This window comes from Amblyraja radiata, chromosome 5, assembly GCF_010909765.2.
Source record: "Amblyraja radiata isolate CabotCenter1 chromosome 5, sAmbRad1.1.pri, whole genome shotgun sequence".
Classification (NCBI taxonomy): Eukaryota; Metazoa; Chordata; class Chondrichthyes; order Rajiformes; family Rajidae; genus Amblyraja; species Amblyraja radiata.
The window spans coordinates 67,369,730-67,393,953 of NC_045960.1; the positions used below are offsets into that span (position 1 = coordinate 67,369,730).

At 39.6% G+C, this 24,224-nt stretch overlaps 1 protein-coding gene across 5 annotated transcripts in view; it reads left to right on the forward strand.

Annotated features, from left to right (window-relative positions):
* The window catches only part of agbl5 (AGBL carboxypeptidase 5), an 80,122-nt gene extending 61,621 nt beyond the window's left edge, over positions 1-18,501 (forward strand). For 3 of the 5 annotated variants that reach the window (XM_033021471.1, XM_033021474.1, XM_033021473.1), the window contains 5 exons: positions 691-806; positions 4,478-4,530; positions 8,778-8,935; positions 12,183-12,301; positions 15,803-18,501. In XM_033021471.1, the coding sequence (XP_032877362.1) occupies positions 691-806; positions 4,478-4,530; positions 8,778-8,935; positions 12,183-12,301; positions 15,803-15,874 (518 nt within the window). In that variant the 3' untranslated portion in view covers positions 15,875-18,501. The remainder of the gene's footprint in view (positions 1-690; positions 807-4,477; positions 4,531-8,777; positions 8,936-12,182; positions 12,302-15,802) is intronic. The other 2 variants (XM_033021472.1, XM_033021475.1) reach the window with 1 other exon arrangement.
* Positions 18,502-24,224: the final 5,723 nt, after the last annotated feature.

Sequence of the window (24,224 nt, forward strand, 5' to 3'; positions counted from 1 at the left end):
TTGCAAAGGACCACGATGTAGGTGGTATAAGTAATTGGGAAAGCTAACTGAGTGTTATTGCCACTGACATTTAATACAAAATTAAGAAGGTTATGCCTCAGTTTCATCTGATGTTTATAAGACCAGATCCAGATCTACAGTAGATCAACTACTATGCATGGTATTGGTCTCCTTGTTGAAAGAAGAATCACATCAACAGCAGTCCAGAGAAAGCTTACTAGATTAATAATTGGAAAGTGCAGGTTGTCCTCTGAAAAAGGATTGATCAGGTCTCAAATAATATTCAAATGTTAGCACAATGTAAGTGCTACATAATCACCCAAGAATGAGAATCTTTCCCAGTTTTTCCGGTCTTCCCCGTTTTCTTGTCTTGCCTATTTATTTTTTTTCCTCATGGTGACCTGGAAACTAGAGCATGTTGAGTGCTTCCCAGAGCCAACTCTTAGAATATATATATATATATATATATATATATATATATATATATAAGTGTGAATGATGGCTAAAATGTTGTGTATGTGAATGTGGTGATGGTTCCTGTAACTTAAGGAGTCATAACTGCAAGAACGGGAAGTAAATTAATTTCCTGAAAAGTAATTTTCTTAGTTAGAAAAAGTACTACCAGAGTGGTGAAGATTCTAAAACTTGCAAAGTGGCAAATGCTGATATGTACAATTATTAACATTCTAGGGTTCAGAGCCACAATCATGCCTGGTGCATTTAACAATGGCATCCCTCAGGAAATATTAGAACACACTCAGCCATTAGAAAATAATACAGTCACTGGAAGGACAAGCCATGTGCAGGTACAAAACATCTTATTTTAATGCTGTAAGTTTGAAGAACAATTGTTAAAACTAATTTTGAAATACAAACTAAATTGATGTCTTCTTTGACACAAATACTTCATTCTGACAACTGTTGTAGAATAATGTAATTAGGTTATCATTAAAATGTGTTTGTAGAACACATTTGTCAACTTTTAACAGCCTTAAAATCTTATTGAATAAAATTATAGTCTAATTATGAATCTTTTCAAATGACTCAAATGTTTGAGTACTGCACTCTCATTTTGGAGTCATCCATCATTATGGCTGATATGGAAAATGTTTAAACTTAGTATGGGATGATAATGGATGACTTCAAAATGAGATGTCAGAATCGGTACTCAAGAAATTGATGAATTGCTCGAGATTCATAATTTTTAGACTTAGATTTACTTTTTCAGTTGAAGGATGAATTGAAATGCTATGACCATCAAATATCCAAAGTAGTTTTTTATCACATATTCTGTGCTATTAGAATGGGCATTAGTGTTTCTGGTCAGCAGCAGCATTGCATAACTGATTGTTATCGGATTTGGTTATTAGCTGAAGGAAAAAACAAATTTTGCTAGAATTAATTTCATTATTTTTGACATCTTGATTACTCCAGTGATCTTCTTACATAGAAGTTTACAGAACAGAAAAAATACATTATGCCCATTATATTTGCACCAGATTTTGCATGGGCACAATAAATCCAATTCTTGTCATAGTCAACAGCATGGAAACATGCACTTCAGCCCAACTTGTCCACAATGACCAACATGTCCCACCTGTCTTAATTGTTTCTTAAACGTTGCAACTCAACTACCTCCTTTGCCAGCTCGTTACATACACCCACCACTTTGTGTGGAAAATGTTACCCCACAGATTCCTATTAAATCTTTTCCCCTTCTCCCTGAACCCATGTCCTTTTCTTGATCTCGATTCCCCAACTCTGGATAAGAGACTCCCTGCGTGTACCCGATCTATCCCTCTCATGATTTTGTACACCTCCACAAGATCACCCCTCATCCACCTGCACTCCAAGGTATAAGAGTCCCAGCCTGCCTAACCTCTCCCGAAAGCTCAGACCCTCGAGTCATAGCAACATCCTCGTAAATCATCTCTGTACCCGTTCCAACTTGGCAACATCTTAGAACATGATGCCCAGAACTGAACACAATTCTCTAACCGTGGCCTCACCAACATCTTATACAACTGCAACATGACCTCCCACCTTTTCTACTCAATGCTCTGATGAAGGCCAATGTGCCTTTGTGACCAACCTCTTTACCTGTGAAGCTATCTTCAAGGAAATATGTTCTACCTACACTCCTAGATCCATCTCCAATCCAACTCTCCCCGAGCCCTACCAATCACTGTGTAGGTCCATCCCATGTTAGACTTTACAAAATGCAACAACTCGCATTTCTCTGTATTAAATTCCATTCCTCAGCCCACCTGGCCAATCGATCAAGATCCTGCTGCAATTGTTTGACATCCATCTGCAATACCATCCACTTTTGCATCATCTGCAAACTTGCAAATCTTGCCATGTACGTTCTCTTCCAAATCATTTATATAGATGACAAACAGTAACGGGCACAGCACCGAAACCTGAGGCACACCACTAGTCAGAGGTCTCCAGTCCGAGGAGCAACCTTCCACCATTACCCTCGGCTTCCTTCCATGAAGCCAATTTTCTATTCATTCAGCTATCTCTCCTTGGATCCCATGCGATGTAGCCATTTGTGTGAAAATAATTATCCAGCATGTCAAGAATATTTTGCCTCAATTTTGTCCTGTGTTAAAATACTCAATGCTCCAAACATCTTCAATGTTAAGGATCATTTCCTGACTTCCAATGTTTGTCAACTGATATCTATCTTGCCATATTTGACATATTCCTATTATTAGCTTTCCAAATAGAGTAAGAAATATGTTTTCATTCATAATTCCAGAATAAAAAATGTTTTGAATTAATCTTCCAGTGGTCATATTTCAAGAATCTCTACTTATTCTATGTTAATGTTTTTTTTTAACTATTCTTGGCAGGTATCTCTACACTGTGGTGGTAGGCCCTTTCTGTAATGAAGTATCCAGTCATTAGTTTCCTCACTGTGGTTGAAACACTGACACAGTTTTATGATGAACTCTTTAATTTCTCTTTAACAAGCTCTTTTTAAAAGGAGAAGCCTTTGACACTCTTTATCCACCTGCACTCTAATGTTCAGAGAATTCAGAATTTGCAGAGCCAGTTCTATGTGTTAAAGTTTTTTGACATCTTTCAATTTAATATATGATTTAATTTACTGATTCTCTCTGGGAACTCCATAGTAAAATGCACCCTTCACTTAACTGCTCCTTTTGCTGTGCTGTATGTGTCTATCTGGTCCATATCCCTACTCTGCTAATATTATGGTAGGCCAAGAACAAAAGTAAACCCAACACTGATCCTGAGAAACATCAAAGTACAATCCTGTTCCCATTTATCATGTCCTTCCCTGTCCATCAATATATCTTCTATCCTGCTCTGTCTGTTAACAAAAACATGTATTTATAGACTGCTTTATCATAAATTAGCCCAAGGCACTTCAAAGGCGCATTACAAACAAGATTTGACATTGAGCTACACATAACTGATGTCGGGGCAGAGGAAGTGGTCCAAGAGATATCTTAAAAGAAGGTATCCCAAAGATATTTAGAGAGGAATTCTAGAGCTTAGGAGCTTGGCTGTTGAATGTCGACAGAGGGCTGATCGTTACAGTTGATGGGGTAAATTGCAAACCTTGTTTATGTTCTTTATTGCATTTACATAGAAACTCCATAAACTTATCTTTCAGTTTAAGATTCTAGTTCTGTAGAGATGCAAACCATCCTTCCTGTACAGATGCCACCTCCCCAGTACCTGATCTAATCCTCAGGAATATAAAGAGAAAATGCTGTCAGGCTACATGCAGCAAAGAATACTTGATGAAAGAGAAACAACTACAACATTTGTACAGGGAAGACCTGAGTTCCATGCTGCCTCTGGAGGCGGTGGATAGATCAAACAAGTTTTGAAAGGATAATATCGCCTAAGGTCGCAGGACTGGAAGTTATCGATTATATGTGATGAAAGAAAAAGTGGTAAAAATTTGATAGGGCAATAAAATTAGTAATGAAATACTGGATAAGCAATGAGAGATCGCCAAATGCAAGAAAAATGGAGTACATGATAATCATACATTTTTAAGATGTAGGGATTTACAAAGGAGTGTGCTCTATAGGTAAAAGTAGGAAGTTAAACCAATATAAGAATTATTTGATAAAGTGATTAATTGGAAACAAAAATCATACAGAATATAAAAAGTGTTATTGAACAAAGAATGAGGAAAAGCAGGGTAAATGGGAATATCATGAAATATGAAAATAGTACAAAGAAAGATGTAGTGTTTCTCATGTTTACATAATTTGAAAGAATATGTCTGTGAGACATTGATGCTGCCAGTATAACTGCTATAACACGTGTGAGTGCATATGCTTACCGTTTTGTCCTGATCACATGCACCCATATCAGCACAAATTTGAATTTCTCGGCTATTCACTGGCTGTGATTCACTGCCTGTGATTTGTTTTTTTTTCTCTTTGCCATGTTAAAATTATCTTAAAGTTTTCTTTTGTTCCCCTAGAACTCACTGAAGAAGAACAAATTAAAAGTCAGGGCATCTTTTGATATCACCAGGTAGTGCAATATTTATTTGTATTCTTAACTAAGTTATTGTCTGATAAAATCTTTCTTCACCCACACTGAGACTTGGAGTGCTTGACATCATTTGAGGTCAGCTTAGTAAGATGCTTGTATTTGTTTCAGTTCCTTGCAGTTGTATTCCATGTTATTTAAGGAGCCACAGAACTTTTGTCTTCTTTAAAACAGTCACCAATGCATTACACTTGTAGAAATATTATTAGTGCTCCAGAATTTTATCTTTGAAGCTTATTCCTGGATATTTTATGATTTCATGTGAACATAAAACCAAAACTTAAATGAATATTCCCTTAGTTTTAATTTCAGTTATCAATTGGGATCAGTGAAAGTTTAACAGTCACATGATTAACTTAAATACTAAATTGCACATTTTTAAATATAGCTTGCATTGTAATTAACTGCATAATGCCACAAAATATTACAATTACATTTTCAGTTCTGTCTCTTTAAACAAAAAATTAAATTGTCTTCAATCTTTACATATGTTGTTTACTCCATACAAATTTTGTTCTTCACATGTTAGGAATCTCCTTTATTTGAGCGTAATTATGTTTTTTCATTTAGTTTATTAAAATAATTGGCATTGTCAGAAAATCTGAAAAAAATTGCAAACTAAATTCTATGTAAGACAGTGCTTCCACACCTCAAATTTTTTTCCCCTTAAATAGAATCCCAAATTTCCTGGAATTTGACGGTATTTCCTGAAATTTTCAAAAATGCTTCCTGCGTGCTATTTGTTGTTGGGTTTTTTTTTTTTGCGGGCCCACGTTAACAACACAAAGAAGAACAAGGCAAAACAGATCTATGTAACTACACCGCATCTGCCTGCTTCTGTTACTCACTTGTATAGTGTTATGCAAGGCAGCTTTCATTGCTTCCAATAGCTTTCGTTGTCTTCATTTTTTCAACCTGCTCTCATGTGTCTCAATCTCTGCTCTGAGACTGTGATCATGGCTGATCATGGCTAATCATTAAATTGGCGAGGACGAGGTCGTCTCCTTGAAGAAAAAAAATAACATCAAAATATATTGATGTGTGCAAGATTATGGTTGGGTTGATTGAGAAAAGCTAATCATATTTATGGATGCTTCAAGAACTGAAGGAATAGATTTAAATATTTGGGGAAATGATAATGGGGGAAAGTGAAGAAAATAGTTTTCATGTATTTTTTATATTCTTAATAATCTGGAGCTCATAATTTGTGAGTCATAGTGTCATACAGTACAGAAACAGGCCCTTTGGCCCAACTCGTCCATGCCAAATAAGATGCCCCATTTAAGTTATTTGTCTCAGTTTGGCCCATATCTCTTTCAACCTTTCTATCCATGTTATAATACTTTCCTCAACTACCTACAATGGAAGCTCGTTTCATATACTCTGTGAAAATGTTGACCCTCGGGTTACTATTAAATCTTGCCCGTCTCACCTTAAACCTTAGGGTGAATGCACAGTTTTTTACCCATCTATTCGCTTCATGGTTTTATATCTGTATAAGATCACCGTCTCGGCCTCCACATGGAAGAAAATATAAATAAAAAACACCAGCAACGCGCCTGAAATTCAAGAGAGTCAGGGAATGGAAATTAGTGGAGTGGCTATTACTAGGGAGAAGATGCTTGGGAAGCTGAAAGGTCTGAAGGTGGATAAGTCACCTGGACCAGATGGGCTGCACATAAGGGTTCTGAAAGAGGTGGCTTTAGAGATTGTGGCGGCATTGATAATGATATTTCAAGAATCACTAGAGCCAGGAGTGGTTCCAGATGATTGGAAAATTACCAATATTACCCCGCTACACAAGCAGGGAGAAAAGCAGAATAGTGGGAACTATAGGCCGGTTAGTCTGGCTTCGGTGGTTGGTAAGATTTTAGATTCCATTATAAAGGATGAGGAGTACTTACAAGCTTACGATAAAATAGGCCAATGTCAGCATGGCTTTGCGACGGGGAGGTCTTGCCTGACAAATTTGCTGGAATTCTTTGAAGAAGTGAATAGCAGGACAAAGGACAGTCAATAAGATTCAATCTTTATTGTCATTGTGCAGTGTACAGTACAGAGACAACGAAATGCAGCTGGCATCTCACCCAGAAGAGCGAACATAGAATAATGGAACAGTAAAATATATATATGTACATACAGTAGCAGTAGTGCAAATTTTTCCGGGGGAAGGAGTGTCCGGGGGGGGGGGGTGACTGGCAATCACCAAGGTGCAGAGTTAAGTAGTGTAACAGCCGCAGAGAAGAAGCTGACCTAACAGATTGGGGTCTGTTAGTTAGAAAGTCCAGGGTCCAGTTGCAGAGGGAGGGGTCGATGCCCAGGTCGCTGAGTTTGGTGATCAGTTTTGAAGGGATAATGGTGTTAAATGCTGAGCTATAGTCGATGAACAGCATTCTCACGTAGGTGTCTCTGTTGTCGAGGTGGGAGAGGGCGGAGTGAAGTGCCGTTGTGATGGCATCCTCCGTACTCCTGTTCTTGCGGTAGGCGAACTGATAGGGGTCCAGTGTGGGAGGTAGGCAGCCTTTGAGGTGTGCTAGGACCAGCCTCTCGAAGCACTTAGTGATGATGGGAATAAGTGCAACTGGGCGGAAGTTGTTGAGGCTCGCCGCAGTGGAGTGTTTTGGCAACGGCACGATGGAGGTGGTTTTAAGGCACGTGGGGACAACTGATTGGGCAAGTGACAGGTTGAAGATGTCAGTCCAGACGTCTGTCAGCTGCGCAGCACAGGCCCTGAGGACGCGCCCGGGGATGCCGTCAGGGCCAGCAGCCTTTCGTGCATTAATCATGCTCAGTGCCACGTACACGTCGTAGGGGGTGAGTGCGAGGGGCTGGTGATCATCAGGGAGCACAGCCTTGATGACCATCTCTTGATTGTCCCTGTCAAAGCGGCCATAAAAGTGGTTAAGCTCCTGAAGGAAGGAGGCGTCGCTGAATGTGGGGGTAGTGTTGGTGGATCTATAGTCCGATGGCCTGGATGCCTTGCCACATGTGTCGGGGGTCGGAGTTGTTATTGAAGTGCTCCTCAATCCTTAGCTTGTAGCTATGCTTGGCCTTCTTGATGCCCCTCTTCAGGTTAGCCCTGGATGAACTGTAGGCTCGAGCATCGCCTGACCTGAAAGCGGTGTCCCGTGCTTTCAGCAGTAGCCTGACCTCGCCGTTCATCCATGTTGTATACCTAGATTTTCAGAAAGCCTCTGACAAGGTGCCACATGGGAGGCTGCTATGGAAGATGAGAGCCCATGATATCATAGAAACATAGAAAAATAGTTACAAGAATAGGCTATTCGGCCCTTCAAGCCAGCACGGCCATCCAATATGATCATGGCTGATCATCTAAAATCACTACCTTTTGCCTGTTTTTTCACCATATCCCTTGATTCCTTTAGCCCTAAGAGCTATATCTCCCTCTTGAAAACATCCAGTGAATTAACCTCAACTGCCTTCTGTGGCAGAGAATTCCACAGATTCACAACTCTGGGTGAAAAAGTTTGATCGGGAAGGGGGGGGTGGTCAAAGTCTCGAGTGAAGTATGAAAATGTGTTTGAGGTTTGATGCTTGTGAGACGGAGATCAGCTTGTCAGATCATCCTTGATGACAGGTTTCAGAATTAGAATTTAGTGACCAGAGTATTCAGAAGTGGAAGATTAAAGTTAGTTGAATTAATGATAAAATCAAGGCAATCAATGTCACAATGTAGTTAGTAAGGAATAGATCTAGAGAAGAAAAGGGACCAGATGGAGGAGTCCAGCTGGATCAGGAGGAAGGTTCTGCACTTCTGGATAAAGACTCCTGGCCAAGGAAATGGACATGAAGGCAAACTTTAGAGATACATTGAGGCTCTTCGGCCCAACAAGTCGGCACTGTCGAGCAATCACCCCAAACATTAGCACTATCCAACACACTAGGGACAATTTACAATTTTACTGAAACCAATTGACTTACAAACCTGTACGTCTTTGGAATGTGGAAGGAAATCGTAGCACCCGGTGAAATCCCCACGGTCACGGGGAGAACATACAAACTCCGCAAAGATGGAAGAAGAGTTCAATATCATGTGGGAAAGGGAAATGGAGGTTATTTCCATAATTCTGCAGTTATGGTCTGCACGGGGACATATCTAGTTTCAAAGTTATATTTTTTAATTATCATAATTCAATGATATATTTTGTATCTTTCTGGTTAGTGATAGTGGTGAAAGTGTGTTAACTTGCATTTTTCTTCTTTCATAGTTCTGAGCAGCTGAGACCCAGTAGAATTCCAGTGAGAATAAGTGGCATGCTTACATCCCAGGGAAATCTCAACCTCACTAGTTCTGCCAATCATAATCCACAAGTGAAAATATTGAAAGCTGTCCGGCCAAAAGTTGTGCAACTTGAGCCTAAAGGTAGTAAGTGCAAGATCCCTAGTTCCATGTGTTCTCTTACATTGGGGGCGGTATTGTGTACATTTTATTTTATTTTCAACCATAACATTCAACTTGCAGACTGGCAGATACTGAAGCAACTTGTATTATTGTGGCACTGTGATTACGTTACTGGTTAAAATCATTGATCCAGTTGCACAAGTTCAAAACCCAGCACAGTAAACAATTAAATAATCATCTATCCTTGCCTGACTTGGCCTTCATGACACTTCAGATTCACCAAACCAATTGAGAATGCCATCCCAGTTCAGGAAAAATTGTGAATGGACAACAAATACAGTGGTATGTTATGCTGATGATGCCATGCCACCAATGCAATAGCTTGGTGTGGAGATAAACTATTACGTAATGAGACAGTTATGAGATCCAATCTAAATCATGCATGTAACTATCCTCTCACTTGAAACCCAAACAATTCTCTGTGTCCATTTTTGATCCCCATCACCCTCTGTACTATACTCAATAATAATATACTCTTATTATTAATCCTGGAAATTATTTTTTTAAATATTTTTTACAATTTCTTGTGTATAATGGATTTTACATGTTTTCCCTCATAAGCTGTAACAATTGACCGTATCTCTGAGATGCTTTTCTTTCCCCCAGCTGCAACAGTTTGTTTCAAGTTACCTTGTCCCATTAGAATTGGATATTTCTGCTAAATATACCATAGCTTTTTTGTTTTAACAACATAAGTAATTTTCTGAAATCTTTCCATGTATCTACACCAAGCACAATTGCCTTCATCGACCGGAAGCATTGACTGTTTCTTCAGGGATGCTATATGACCCACAGTTTTTCCAGTGTTCTGTTTTTATTTACTTTCTTCGTAAATATGTCTGGTGTTGGCCCTGAAGGCTCAATTGTTATACAGACCCGACACTCTGCAAAGTGATGCAAGAAAAGTCTCTCAAAGGATTTTTATAGGTTCATTATAACCTACTTGCTTTTTAATTCTGTAATTTGTATGAATGTAGAACATATAGCACAAGAACAGGCCACAATGCCTGTGCCGAAAACGATGTCAAGACTAACTCTTATCTGCTTGCACATAATCTATACCCCTCCATGCTCTGCTTATCCTTGTGCTTATTCAAAAATCTCTTATATGTCTCTAAAGTAAGGTATGATGCAACCTTAATTTCTCCATTTGCTAACTTTTGTCTCCTGTATCCACCTGAGATGCTGTCTATAATGTTCTTAGTTTAGTTTAGTGAAGCAGCTTGGAAACAGGACCTTCCGCACAACGGAATCCACGCCGACCTACTCTGGGCAAGAGATTCTGTGCATCTACCCGATCTATACACCTCTAAGATCGTCCCTCATCCTTCCGAGCTCCAAGGAATAGAGTCCCAGCCTACTCAACCTCTCCCTGTAGCTCAGACCCCCAAGTCCTAGCAACATCCTCATAAATGTTCTCTGTACCCTTTCCAACTTGATCAGTACCCTTTCCAGCTTGAGAAGCCTCCAGCTTCCCACATTCTCACACTACTCTTAGCTTGCTCTGTTCACAGTGAAGTATTGTCAGTTGTAAAACTAGGTGGAACATCTATTGGGATGCATTACGGCCTGGTATAGCAACTGCTGTGCACATGACCGCAAGTAATTGCAGAGAGTTGTGAACGCACTCAGTCCATCACGAAAGCCAATCGCCAATCTCAACCCCCTACCTCCCCTCCCCCCACTGTCATCGACTCCATCCACATTTCATGCTGCCTCGGAAAAGCAACCAATTGTGAGCAATCAAGGACTGCTCACAACCTTACAAGGACTGCTCACAATTCTCTCCTCTCTCTACCATCAGGTAAAATGTATAGAAGGTTGAAGGCAGCAGATTCAGCAACAACGTCTTTCCTGCTGTTATCAGATTCTTGAACAGACCTCTCATGCTAACGATGAATGCCCGATCTTCTAATCTGCTTTATGGCCCTTGCACATTTTTCTGCCTGCACTTTCTCGGTAGTTGCAACACTATTCTGCACTCTATCCTCATTTGCGCCACCTGATGTACTCTCGTGTATGATATGATTTGCCTGGACTGCTTTCAAAACAAAGTTTTTCACTTTTTTCAGTACACATGACACTAATAATACCATTTTAATTCTCATCCATAACCTTTGGAGAGGTTATTCAATACCCAGCTCAGTTAATACATTCTTCATTCAAGCTCAACTCCTATCTCCCTTTGTGTATGTTTAACATTAAGCCAACTTGGCCAGACATCTTCTCAACTATACACCTCCCAATTCATAGCTGCTGAGGTGAACCCATAGTGGATGGTTAAATGTAGAAAAAAAGAGATGATTACATGTTCATAAATGTTAACATGCATGAAATCAACAATGGCTCCTATATTATTATCTCATGGATACTTTTATTTTTTCCATTGAATTCCAATTACACTAATTTCCGGCTTATTCTCACCCTGCACATAGCATGCTCCATTCACAGCTTTCTGAGTGAGGTATTCTCAGTTGTAAATCCAGATGGAACATTGCTAAAGGTCAAGGCGGCACAATTGTCTTTGTAATCTGAAGCATAGAATTTCATTGTCCTACACAGGGACACATGACAATAAACTCACTTGAACTTGAACTTGAACTTGAGTGCGTTAGAGTAGATTTCATTTTGTGGCTTTACCTGGGAAGCTGTGTGCAAAGTAAGATTTGGCCAAGAAGGTGCAGGAACAACATAGATATGGTTCCCTCATGTCTGCTACCCGTGATCACAGAATTAACCCAATTTATTTTTCTCATTTGTCTCGGTTGTAGAGTTTCTTGTGAATATGACACACGGAATATCTTAATTTATTTGTTCCATTATAGATCAATTCCTTTCGAATCGGAGAAACACAGCTAGCTGATGCACATTGTAATGACATCAGCAGTACAAGAAGTACATCGTTGTCCATTTGTAACATTCAGAAGCATTTCAAACACTATTCCCAGGCTGAAATGTAATGTCATTTTGAACATGAGATGGGATACTATGTAGACTTGTCTCTTATAATCATCTTAATTTTTTTTTGCTCCATAAAAATGCAGAAATTGAGAACCTTTGGAAATATTTAAAAGATTATTTTGATTTAATATTTCAGAGCATTAGAATTCAAAGATTGAATGTCCTAGTTTGGATCATAAGTATCACACAAATAATTATTGCTTTAATCTGGGAAAAGTTAAGTAAATAATCAATGGATTTTCCTTGGCAGGTAGCATATTGGATTGTCCTGCAATGACCTTCACTCCTTCAGTACTGAAATGTAGTTCTCAAGACTCTGTATGCACTACTAATGGTGAAACGGAAAATCAGCTGGATATCTGTGAGAAGGTACTTGTTGCTTATTTAACATAGTTTTCAGTTCCTTTTGGCTTGCATGGGTCATTCCTCAGCTACTCCGATAGTGTTAAGCTCTTTGCGTCATTGACCTTGGACAGTTTTATTCTACTGAGCACTGCTCTTAATTGACTTGACTATAATTGAATTGTGGATAGAACAGGTTTAGAGGGATTTCGGTCATGCGCAGGTAGGTGGGACTAGTGTAGCAGGGACATGTTGGGCGGTGTGGGCAAGTTGGGCCAAAGGACCCGTTTCCACACTTCACCGGGTAGTGCAATCCAGCACCTTTCACTCTTAGTAAAATAAAATTGGCTTGTAAGTCTTCTTTGAACTTTATCCCCTTCATCTTAAATCTATGCCCTCTAGTATTTAATATTTGTACCTGGGGGAATAAAAAGACTGACTATCTACCTTATCTATGCCTCTCACAATTGTATGTAATTCTATCTGGTCATCCACCACCTCTGATGGTCCAGAAAAAACAATCAAAGTTTGTCCAATCTCTCCTAATAGCTAATAGTCTCTAATTCATGCAACATCCCGGTACACCTCTTTTGCAACTTTTCCAAATCCACCCCACCCTCCCTGTAGTGTGGGACTAAAACAGCATATAATACTCCAATTGTGGCCTAACCAAAGTCTTATGCAGCTGCAATGTGACTTGTCAAGATTTATACTCAGTACTCTGATTGATGAAACCAAGTATACCCTTTCCCAATGGTGCCACATCCTTCCTGTAATGTGACCAGAACTGCACACAATGCACCCTAACCAAAGTCTTATAAAGCTGCTTCATGACATCCTGATTCGTATACTCAATGGCCCGATCTATGAAAGCAAGCATATGCTTTCTTTAATACTCTAGTTGTGTGACCACTTTCAGCGAGTTATGAACTTGTCCCCAAGATCCCTCTGCACATCGATGCTGTTAAGGGTCATGCCATTAATTGTATATTCTCCCCTTACATTTGACCTTCCATAGTGAAACACCTCACACATGCTCAGATTAAACTAAATGTCCCAGCACAGATCCCTTTGGACTCCACTAGTCACAGACCACAACCCTGAATAATATCCGTCTGGCACAACCCTCTGTCTTCTATCAGTAAATGACTTGTGCATCCATACAGCCAGGTCAATGTTAATCCCTTACATCTTAATCTTCTGGATCAGTCTACCATGGGAGACTTTATCAAATGCCTTACTAAAATCCATGTAAACAACTTCCACCGCTTTGCCCACATCGATCACCTATGTTACCTCCTTAAAAAACTCGATCAAGTTAGTAAAACACGACCTACTATGTACGAAGCTACTTTAACGCCCCTAATTAAGGCATTCTCCTCCAAATGGGAGTAAATCCTATCCTGAAGAATTCCCTCCCAATAGCTTCCCTAATAATGTTAATGGGGAATAAAGAAATGGCAAATTAATTGAATACGTTGATTGCGTCAGTCTTCACAGCAGAGGATGCCAGCAAAATGCCTGAAATTCAAGGGAGTTAGGGTGCAGCTTATACTAAGGAGAAGGTGCATGGAAAGTTGTAAGAATTGTAGGTGGATAAGTCACCTGGACCAAATGGATTACACAACAGGGTTCTGAAGGTGGTAGCTTTAGAGATTATGGTGGTATTAATGGTGATCTTTCAAGAATCACTAGAGTCAGGAGTGGTCCCAGAGGACTAGAAAATTGCAAATATAACGTTCAAGAAGGGAGCGATTAGTAATGGTGTCAATGGTTATTGGGAGAAGACAGGAGAATGGGGTTGAGAGGGAAAGATAAATCAGCCATTATTGAAGGGCAGAGTAGACTCGATGGATCGAATGGCCTAATTCTGCTCCTATGACCTATGAACAAGAATATTGACGTGAGGCACCGTCCTATAATTCCCTGAATTATCACTATTTTCCTTCTTAAATAAAGGAACATAGGCCTGGGTTCTCTCTACATTCTTCCGAATAAACGATCCTATTCCTAAGAATATTCTCCAATAAATTCCCTTCCACCGATGTGAGGCTCACAGACCTATAATTTATTTTATTTCTATTGCCCTTAAAAACAGGAACAACACTAGGTACTGTACAATTTTTTCAGACATCACCTATGACTAAAAAGGATATAAAAATAGTTGTCAACCCCCCCAGCAATCCCTCCTCTTGCCTCTCTCAATAACCTGGGATAGATTTCATCATTCCCTGTGACCACTTTAACTTTCTTCAGGAGACCCAAACCACCATGTTCGTGATATCAGCACACTCCTTTTTCTCACTATCCTGCATGTCCTTTTCCTTGGTGAATGCCAATGCAAAGTATTCATTATGCATCTTGCCTACATTTCATGTTCTCTTTTAGTCCTCCTGATTATCTGTTGAGGAGCTTTCCTGTTTGCTTTATAATCTTTGTGGTCACAATCTGATGTCAGGTTCCTTGCAGCTAAACCTTGCATAAGCTTCCTTTTTTTGGCTAATTTTGCCACATTTTATTATCCAAGGTTCCTGAATCTTGCCATCCTTGTCTTTCTTCTGCATAGGAACATTTTGGTTCTGAATTCTGCCAGCCTGGCCTTTCCATGAATCCCAATCTAATCTTCCCAGCTTCTGTCTAATACTATTGTAATTAGCCTTCGCTCAAGTTGACACTTTCCTTTAAGCTCCAGTTTTATCCATTACTATTTAAAACCTTAGCGAATCATGACACTGTTGGCAAAATTATCTCCTACTGAAAGTCCGATCATCTAACTAGTACAGTCTAGTATGGCCCCTTCCCTGCAACTGCAAACCAATCTGGATGTTCACATTGTGTCAGAAATGAAGTTTGCCACTTGGTAATTATAACTTGGTCATTAGAAAGGAGCTGAGGAGGAATTTCTTTAGTGAGAGGATGGTGAATCTGTGCAATTCATTTCCACAGGAGGCAGTGGACAGGTTAATGGATATTTTTAAGATGGAGATTGATATATTCTTGATTAGCACGGGTGTCGGGTTATGGGGAGAGGGCAGGAGATTCGGGTTGAGGGAAAGATAGATCAGCCATGACTGAATGGTGGAGTGTACTTTTGATGGGCCAAATGGCCTAATTCCGCTCCTGTAACTTATGAACTGAGAAACTGGTAGGTCCATGTGACATGCAAGAGCTCGGCATTGAGACAACAGCATTCTTGATTAGATATGCTTATGTCATTAGAAAGTCTACTTGCAACTTCAGTATGTCCTACCAATGCTTTTAATCTAGTAAAGTGTCCAATTATCACAAATAGATTGCAATAGCAACAATATGTTATTTTGATCTTAAGTGGGAGTGGTTGTGTCAAGTGTATCCTTTTTAAATAACTTTCATTTCTATTTATATGAGCAAACGACTGCAATGGATTGAAAAGACAATCACAGAGAATGATGTAGCAATGTATTTAATTTCTTGCATGATTAATATACTTTTGGATGAATGAATTCTGAATACTATTTACATAGCTACTTCTGTATCTTTTTTCAACAGCTGTCGCTGGTAACTGGAACAGATCAGATACCCACATATAGGAAGCTTTTTTCATTTTGCACTGATGGCTGACTCTAATATAAAATTTCTATGATTTGTATTGAACTATTTTCTCAAATGTCTTTTAGTCTGCCTGAACTGAGTGTGTGTATGCTGTACCTTTTTTTCACCTTAGGTGAAAACTATTGTTCCTTAATTGTTGTTGGGTTCAAATCCTGAAATTCTTGTCAAAGGTCAGTGGTATATATCTTCATTACACAGAATGTGGCAGTTCAAAATGATGGCTTCCCATCACCTTTGAGGGCACTTTGGGATAGCCTTAAATGGCAAGGAAACTTTTAACTCTTTCATAACCTTTTTTTAAAACATTGGAGTTCAGGAATGTTTCTAGCTCAAAACTAGCAATGCGCAATACTAGTTTATTGCAATGAAGGTGGCTTTCTTGTTATAGGTTAACAAGTTAGACTGTTGGTCTAAACAGCAGGCAATTGTATCACATTTTAAGAACTCATAACACTAGTTCTTAAATGGTTCATCAGAGACTGGATTCTTCAAGAAATGGCTACCGTTGGAAGTATCCATGTTATGTGAAAGAAGTAATATAATTTATTTTGCTGGTTCTCATTCCCACAGACTAATAGCCTTAACACTCACTATGTCAGCAAAGGGCAGACGGCAATGGGGATTAAAAAATACAGAGAGCTGGAGTATCTCAGCAGGTCAGGCAGCATTGGCGGAAGAGAATGGGCAACAATGGTAATAACCTTGATAACAATTTCTGCAGTACTTCCTCTCATTTTTCAAAGTACTAAGAATGAAATTGATGGAGTGAGTGTTACAAATTATTGTGTGTATATGGCATAGCACTAACAAAGGCTCGGAACTGATTATTTCAGGTTGTAAAATATTAAGAAATAGAATAGGAAGAAAGTGCTTGAAATATTCAAAACTCTGGAGCTTTTGTAAATGAGGACGAAACACTGAAATATTTCAGTGTGTAAAATGTAAACATAGCTGTATATTGATAACTTACACTCATAACCCTTTTGTGTGTTTTTTAATCTTCCTTTGCTTGTTTCTAAAATTTACCCAATCTCCTGACTTACCACTCATTTTTAGCAATACTTTAACACTCGTTCTTTGCATAATTTCCTTAGCGAACATGTATGGGTTACCTTCTCATCTGATCCTTATTTCTCAGAGCAATATATCTTGGTTGAGGATTATAAAATATCTTCTTGTGTGTCTGCTACTGCTTATCAGCAGACGTTTTTCACCTTATTTTCCCAGTTCGGCATTGCCAACTCTATCTTCTTAACATTTTTAATTGCTCTTAAGATATTAGTTTCAGATCTATGTTTCTCTCTCTCAAATTGGATGTGAAATTCTGTGCTGCTATGATCACTGATCTCTCCTCTGGAGGATCCTCTTCATGAGGTCTCTATTAGTCATTGGTTCATGCCAGCATCTAAGAACTGTAAATGGCATTGCTTGGAAACCAGTCAATACAAACTTGGACTGACATTAGAAATGTATGAAGCAGTTGAAGCAATATGTTATCAATTGTACTCCCTGAAGGAAATATCCTAAGATGCAAATGCAAATGCAAATATTGTGATTTTAATTGGGGCAATTGATTTGAGTTAATATGAATTGACATATAATGTATGTGAAACATGATCCATGGTGCTCAAAGGATCGGGTCTGTTGCATCATCAAGAAACAACATTTATTTATCATGCATGTCTATATTATAGCAGGTTCCAAAAATACTAGTCTGTATTTATTGCAAGGAGCTGCAGTACTTGCTGTCTGGCATTTATGCGATGTGCATATCTTGCCTCGGTAAAAGAGCTGTTATAAAGTAATTACTACAGGCTGAATTAATACATTTTTTGTATTATAAAAAATGTGGAAATTATCCTATAACCAGGCTTTTTACTTAATATTTAATTAATGACATGTTATACAAGTGCCTGATAGAATGTGTTGAAACATAACTGTTCCAGCACAAAGATGGCTTATTTGATCTGATAACTCACCATTATTCTTGTAGTTTGCAGAAGTTGACAGTCTAAAAAAAACTTTGGATGTTTGGTTTGTTTTCTATCAGGTTGAACTTCAACTTCTTTACACTATGTTATTATTTAGACTGCTGACTGGCTAATGTCTTCTTTGAAAATCACTACAGATGTAGTCTGTGTCACCTTTAAAATGTACATTTGACGTGCTCGTCATTTGAATGATTCGTATATTTTTAAAATGGAATACTTTTTCAAAACTTGAGTTGTATTCTTGATGTACTGATAATTTCTGACGTTAGTACTTTTGTACCAAAAAAAAAATCCGTAATATTGTGTGCATCTAGTGTGATGTGATTGGAAATTGTTGTACTGGAATTCATTGTCATTGTATTTGGGGGTACTGTAAAACCAAGTTAATACATTCCAGTTATTTGAATAATGCAGTGATTAAGGCATAAATTGACCAGTCAATATAACTTTAAATGTGAAAATGACTTTCACCTGAATTTGTAAAGTATTGCAGGGAAATTATTCTCTGTAATAAATGATTAATAATGATTACATGACTAGCTGTGGTAATAACTTTAAACTAAAAAGACAGTTGACTTTGTAATTGTTTGTGAAACGTTCCAATATTTTTGATAAAATAAAAGTTGTTTGAATATCTGAGTAAAACTTAAGACCTCTCTGATAGTTTTCCAACTCTTAACTTAATAGTGTATTTAAAAAAAAAAAAAGATTGTGTTAATATAGTTGCTCAACTAAAGATCTCAGAACAATTTATGGGATTGCTAACATTTAACTTTTTAGTAATTACCTTTTTTTCAGTGTGGCATATCTGGCAAGAAATTGAGGTAACTGATTGTTGACACTTTTACTTTTTAAGAACATTTTAGATTAGATTAGATAGCCTTTATTGTCATTCAGACCGAAGTCTGAACGAAATTGAAGCAGTCATACATACAATACAATACAATAAAAAACAACAATAAACACATATTAACATCCACCATATTAACATCCACCACATATTAACATCCACCACAGTGAGTCCACCCAGCATCTCCTCACTGTGATGGAGACAAAAGTCTTAGGTCTCCGATCTCTTCCCTCCTCTTCTCCCTCTGCGCTGAGGCGATACCCCCCCCCGGGCGATGTTACAACTGTCCCGCGGCTCAAACACCGCGGCCCGGGGTGGTCGAAGCTGCCGCCCACCAGTCCTGCTGACGCAGCCGCTGGCCGCGGCCGAACCCCGGACTCAGGCCACCGCCGCCAGAACACCGTCCCAGCTTTTTATGGCTTTCTGGAGGAATTTTAACACTTTGCATAACAGCTTGTTTTTTTAACGTTGTAAAACAAGTACTGGAAAACCAAGTGTGCAATGAATATCAAAAACACAATTTTAAGCAATCTATTTCCTCTCCCCTGTCGCTCAAACCACATTATAAGTATGCACTCACTTAGATAACAGGTCTTAATTTACACGTGGTTAAAGGACACTTCTTGAAGTTCAAGGAACTTTTTTTCAAGTAAGAAGGAAAGCAAATACTCACCATATATATCATGGTCACATTGTGTTCACACACAGAAATAAATGTCAAAGGATTTTATGGTGTAGATTGGATTGACCATAACCACTACTCCCACGTAACATTTTCTATTAAGATTTGCAACTAGCTAAACATTTTCACTTTGACTACTGCTGAATGTAATAAAAATGTGTTGCAGAAGATCAGCTGAGTTTTTGGTTATCAAGATTTGGATCCAAAGATTTTCATATTTTGGAAAATGTATTAAATAACAATATATTCAGAGATTAATTCAGGTACATTCATCATATTAACTATAGGGGCTCTTGCAAATGAACACCTAAAATTCGAAGTATTGGTGTGGTGATCTGTAATGCTTGCATCTACTTTTCTGAGATATTCAGATCGAATATTTTGATTTTATAGTCATACACCGTCAAAACGGCCCTTCGGTGCAACTTGCACACATCATGTCCCTTATACACTAGTATATACACGACCACATGTCCCATATACACTACCTCCGCCTGCCTGTGTTTGGCCCATATCCCTCTAAACCTGTTCTATCCATGTTCCTGTGTAATTGTTCCTTAAATGTTGCTATAATCCCTGCCTCAACTACCTCCTCTGGCAGCTCGATCCATGCACCCAACACCCTTTGTGTGTTACCCCTTGGATTCCTATTAAATCTTTTCTCCTTCACCTTAAACCAGGGATGGCACAGTAGAGCAGCGGTAGAGTTGCTGCCTTACAGCACTTACAGCACCAGAGACCCGGGTTCAATTCTGACTATAGGTGCTGTCTGTACGGAGTTCGTACGTTCTTCCCATGACTGCGTGGATTTTCTCCAACATCTTTGGTTTCCTCCCACACTCCAAAGACGTACAGGTTTGTTGGTTAATTGGCTTGGTATAAATGTAAATTGTCGCTAGTGTGTGTAGGACAGTGCTAATGTGCGGGGATCGCTGGTCCATGCAGACTTGGTGGGCTGAAGGGCTGGTTTTCGCGCTGTATCTCTAAACTAAACTATGTCCTTTGGTTTTTGATTCCTCTCTAGTTTTTATAAAAACTATTATTCAAAAAAAACTCACTGGGCCAGATTGTGCTCTTCATCCACTTATAGCTCTGGGCACTAGTGTGTTCCAGATTTTTGAGCATTGCAATGTGGTAGTTGTGAAAAAAATGTTGGATGTTAAATGCCTGCACATGTGACAATCCTCGATGCTGACGAACTCGGAGCAGAGTTTAGACTCGCTGATTCAAGGGCATTTAGCCCTTCTGCTTCATGCTAGTTTTGCTTATCAGATACTGCATAGCTCGTTTATTTGACTGGGATCATTGAGCAGGTATAATGGATGGGATTTATATAGCGCCTTTCTAATACTCAAGGCGCTTTACATCGCATTATTCATTCACTCCTCAGTCACACTCGGTGGTGGTAAGCTACTTCTGTAGCCACAGCTGCCCTGGGGCAGACTGACGGAAGCGTGGCTGCCAATCTGCGCCTACGGCCCCTCCGACCACCACCAGTCACTCACACACATTCACACACAGGCAAAGGTGGGTGAAGTGTCTTGCCCAAGGACACAACGACAGTATGCACTCCAAGCGGGATTCGAACTGGCTACCTTCTGGTTGCCAGCCGAACACTTAGCCCATTGTGCCATCTGTCGTCCCGGGTATGACAAGGTAAGCACACATATCTATGTTATGGTTTTCTATCACATTTCTATCACTACAGTGCATTCCGAAAGTATTCAGACCCCTTCACTTTTTCCACATTTTGTTACGTTACAGCCTTATTTTAAAATGGATTTAAAATTCTTTTTTATCATCAATCTACACACAGAATGAACAACCGAAAACAGGTGTTTAGAAATTTTTACAAAGTAGTTTAAAATAAATAACTAAAATATCAATTTACATAAGTATCAGACCCTTTGCTATGACACTCAGAATTGAGCTTAGGTTCATCCTGTTTCCATTGATTATCCTTGAGATGTTTCTACAACTTGATTGGAGTCCACCAGTGGTAAATTAAATTGATTTTACATGATTTGGAAAGGCACACACCTGTCTATATAAGGTCCCACAGTTAACAGTCCATGTCAGAGCAAAAACAAAGCCATGAAGACGAAGGAATTGTCCGTAGATCTCCAAGACAGGATTGTGTTGAGATACAGATCTGGGCAAGGGTAAAAATCAATTTCTACAGAATTGTAGGTCCCGAAGAGCACAGTGGCCTCTGTCATTCTTAAATGGAAGAACTTTGGAACCACCAGGACTCTTCATAGAGCTGGCCGCCCGGCCAAACTGAGCAATCGGGGGAGAAGGGCCTTTGTCAGAGAGGTGACCATGAACCCGATGATCACTCTGACAGAGCTCCAGAGTTCCTCTGTGGAGATGGGATAACCTTCCAGAAGGACAACTATATCTGCAGCACTCCACCAAGCAGGCCATGGTGGTAGATTGGCCAGACAGAAGGCACATAACAGCCTGCTTGCCATTTGCCAAAAGGCATGAGAAACTCATGATTCTCTGGTCTGATGAAACCAAGATTGAACTCTTTGGCATCATATCTGGAGGAAACAAGGCACCACTCATCACCTGGCCAATACTATACCTACGGTGAAGCGTGGTGGCAGCATCATGCTGTGGGGATGTTTTTCAGCGGCAGGAACTGGGAGACTAGTCAGGATCGAGGGAAAGATGAACGGAGCAAAGTACAGAGAGATCCTTAATGAAAACCTGCTCCAGAACATTCTGGACCTCAGACTGGGGCAGTGGTTCACCTTCCAACAGGACAACGACCCTAAGCACAATGCAGGAGTGGCTTCGTGACCAATAGTGAATGGCCTTGAGTGGCCCAGCCAGAGACTGGACTTGAACCCAATCGAACATCTCTGGAGGGACCTGAAAACAGCTGTGCATCGATGCTCCCCATCCAACCTGACAGAGCTTGAGAGGATCTGCAGAGAAGAATGGGAGAAATTACCCAAATACAGGTGTGCCAAGCTTGTAGTGTCATACCCAAGAAGACTTGAGGCTGTAATCGCTGCCAAAGTGCCTCTACAAAGTACTGAGTAAAGGGTCTGAATACTTATGTAAATGTGATATTTCAGTTATTTCTTTTTAATTACTTTGCAAAAATTTCTAAACACCTGTTTTCACTTTTTTATTATGGGGTATTGCGTGTAGATTGATGATAAAATATATATAATTTAATCCATTTTAAAATAAGTCTAGCATAACAAAATGTGGAAAAAGTGAAGGGGTCTGAATACTTTCTGAATGCACTGTATGCATATTTGATGTAATTGGTTTAGTTTAAGTATTTTTATTGTTAGTTTATTTATATCTACTTCAATTATGTTTAAGTTTCTGATCATCCAAAATATTTAAAACATTTAAAAAGATAGAATACCTCAGTAAGCTGTTAAAAAGCCATGAATCAATGCATGAAACCAACACAGCCAAAATGTATTCTGTAGTTTGTTCAACCTGAGGAAGCTGAACAAATCATCTTCTTTGACTAGAGCAGCAATAAGTCCAGCTTCAGAATAGTTAACCAGTCCAAAGCCCTAGTCGGGTGGGAGTGCATCTCTGAAGGCCACATTTGTGATGGGGATGGGGGGGAAGAGAGAGGATGGCACAGTATGTGGTTGGCAGTTGCATTTTAGTTATTTTTTAAATCAACGAATAAACATTTTTTTTTATCATTCCACCTTTGTGTTATTTAAATGTGCATCACTGCCCTTTTTGTAGATCCTTTTGATCTTCACAATGCTAAAATAAGATTGATAGAATGTGTAGATGGTCCATGCATGCAACCAATAATATAGCTACCTCAGTACCACTAACCACGCCTTAGTTATCAAGTATAATAACTCTCTCTATCTCTCCCTCCCTCTCTTGGTTCCAGCACGGTTATAGACTGCTAGTAGTCAGTGCTGGAATGTGTTTAACCTGAGTGATCATTAAACAATAAGTAAAGTTACAAGTGTGTCAGACTTAACTTCTTTACATGGTGTCAGATAGTTAAAACGCACGCATCCTGTTCATCGGGTTTTATTTCTTTATAAGTGTTGCTTTATCGGAGTTTTTTCTCGCACCCCTCTACCACTATGGCCTCCTCGTGCCGCAAGCCCTCGCCCCTTGTCTTTGATGCCGACATAGCGGAGCGCTGGGCGACTTTTGAGTTGGATTTCACACACTACATGAATATCGTTCACCGTAACGATCCCGACGCTGTCAAAGCATCTCTCCTGTTGAACCTGGCTGATGCCTGAGGAGAGCACTTGCTTTTGCCTACAATCCCACGGTCCAGGATGACAACGATCTGGTCCTAGTACCTGCGGAGCCTGCCAACGATCCGGTATGTTTGCTACGGAAATTTGCTGAAATTTGTGACTTGCCCTCTAACTGCATTTTAGAGCGAGCCAAGTTCTTTACGCGGAAACAACAGCCTGATGAGCCAGTCGAGTGCTTTATTGCTGATCTGCGCTATCTCGCCCAGAGGTGCTGATTTGAAAATATGACTGACCAGCTTACTAGGGACATTTTAGTAACGGGGATGATGGATCAGAAGTTGCGATCGGAGCTACTGAGAAAGCCAGATCTTACTCTGACGGAGGCCATGCACGCATGCAGGTTGGCCGAAGTTGTTGACCCGCAGTTCGGACAGCGGGAGTCTGATAGCCGAGCTATCAATCTAACGGTTTTCAACAGACCGCGTCTCAAAATAGACTACAATAGATCTGTACCGAGGACGAGCTACCCCCCCGGCGCTCACGTTGTTAAAAAGTGCCCCAATTGTAATTATGTGCATTCTATGCAGTCGCAGTGCCCGGCTTACGGAAAATCCTGCAA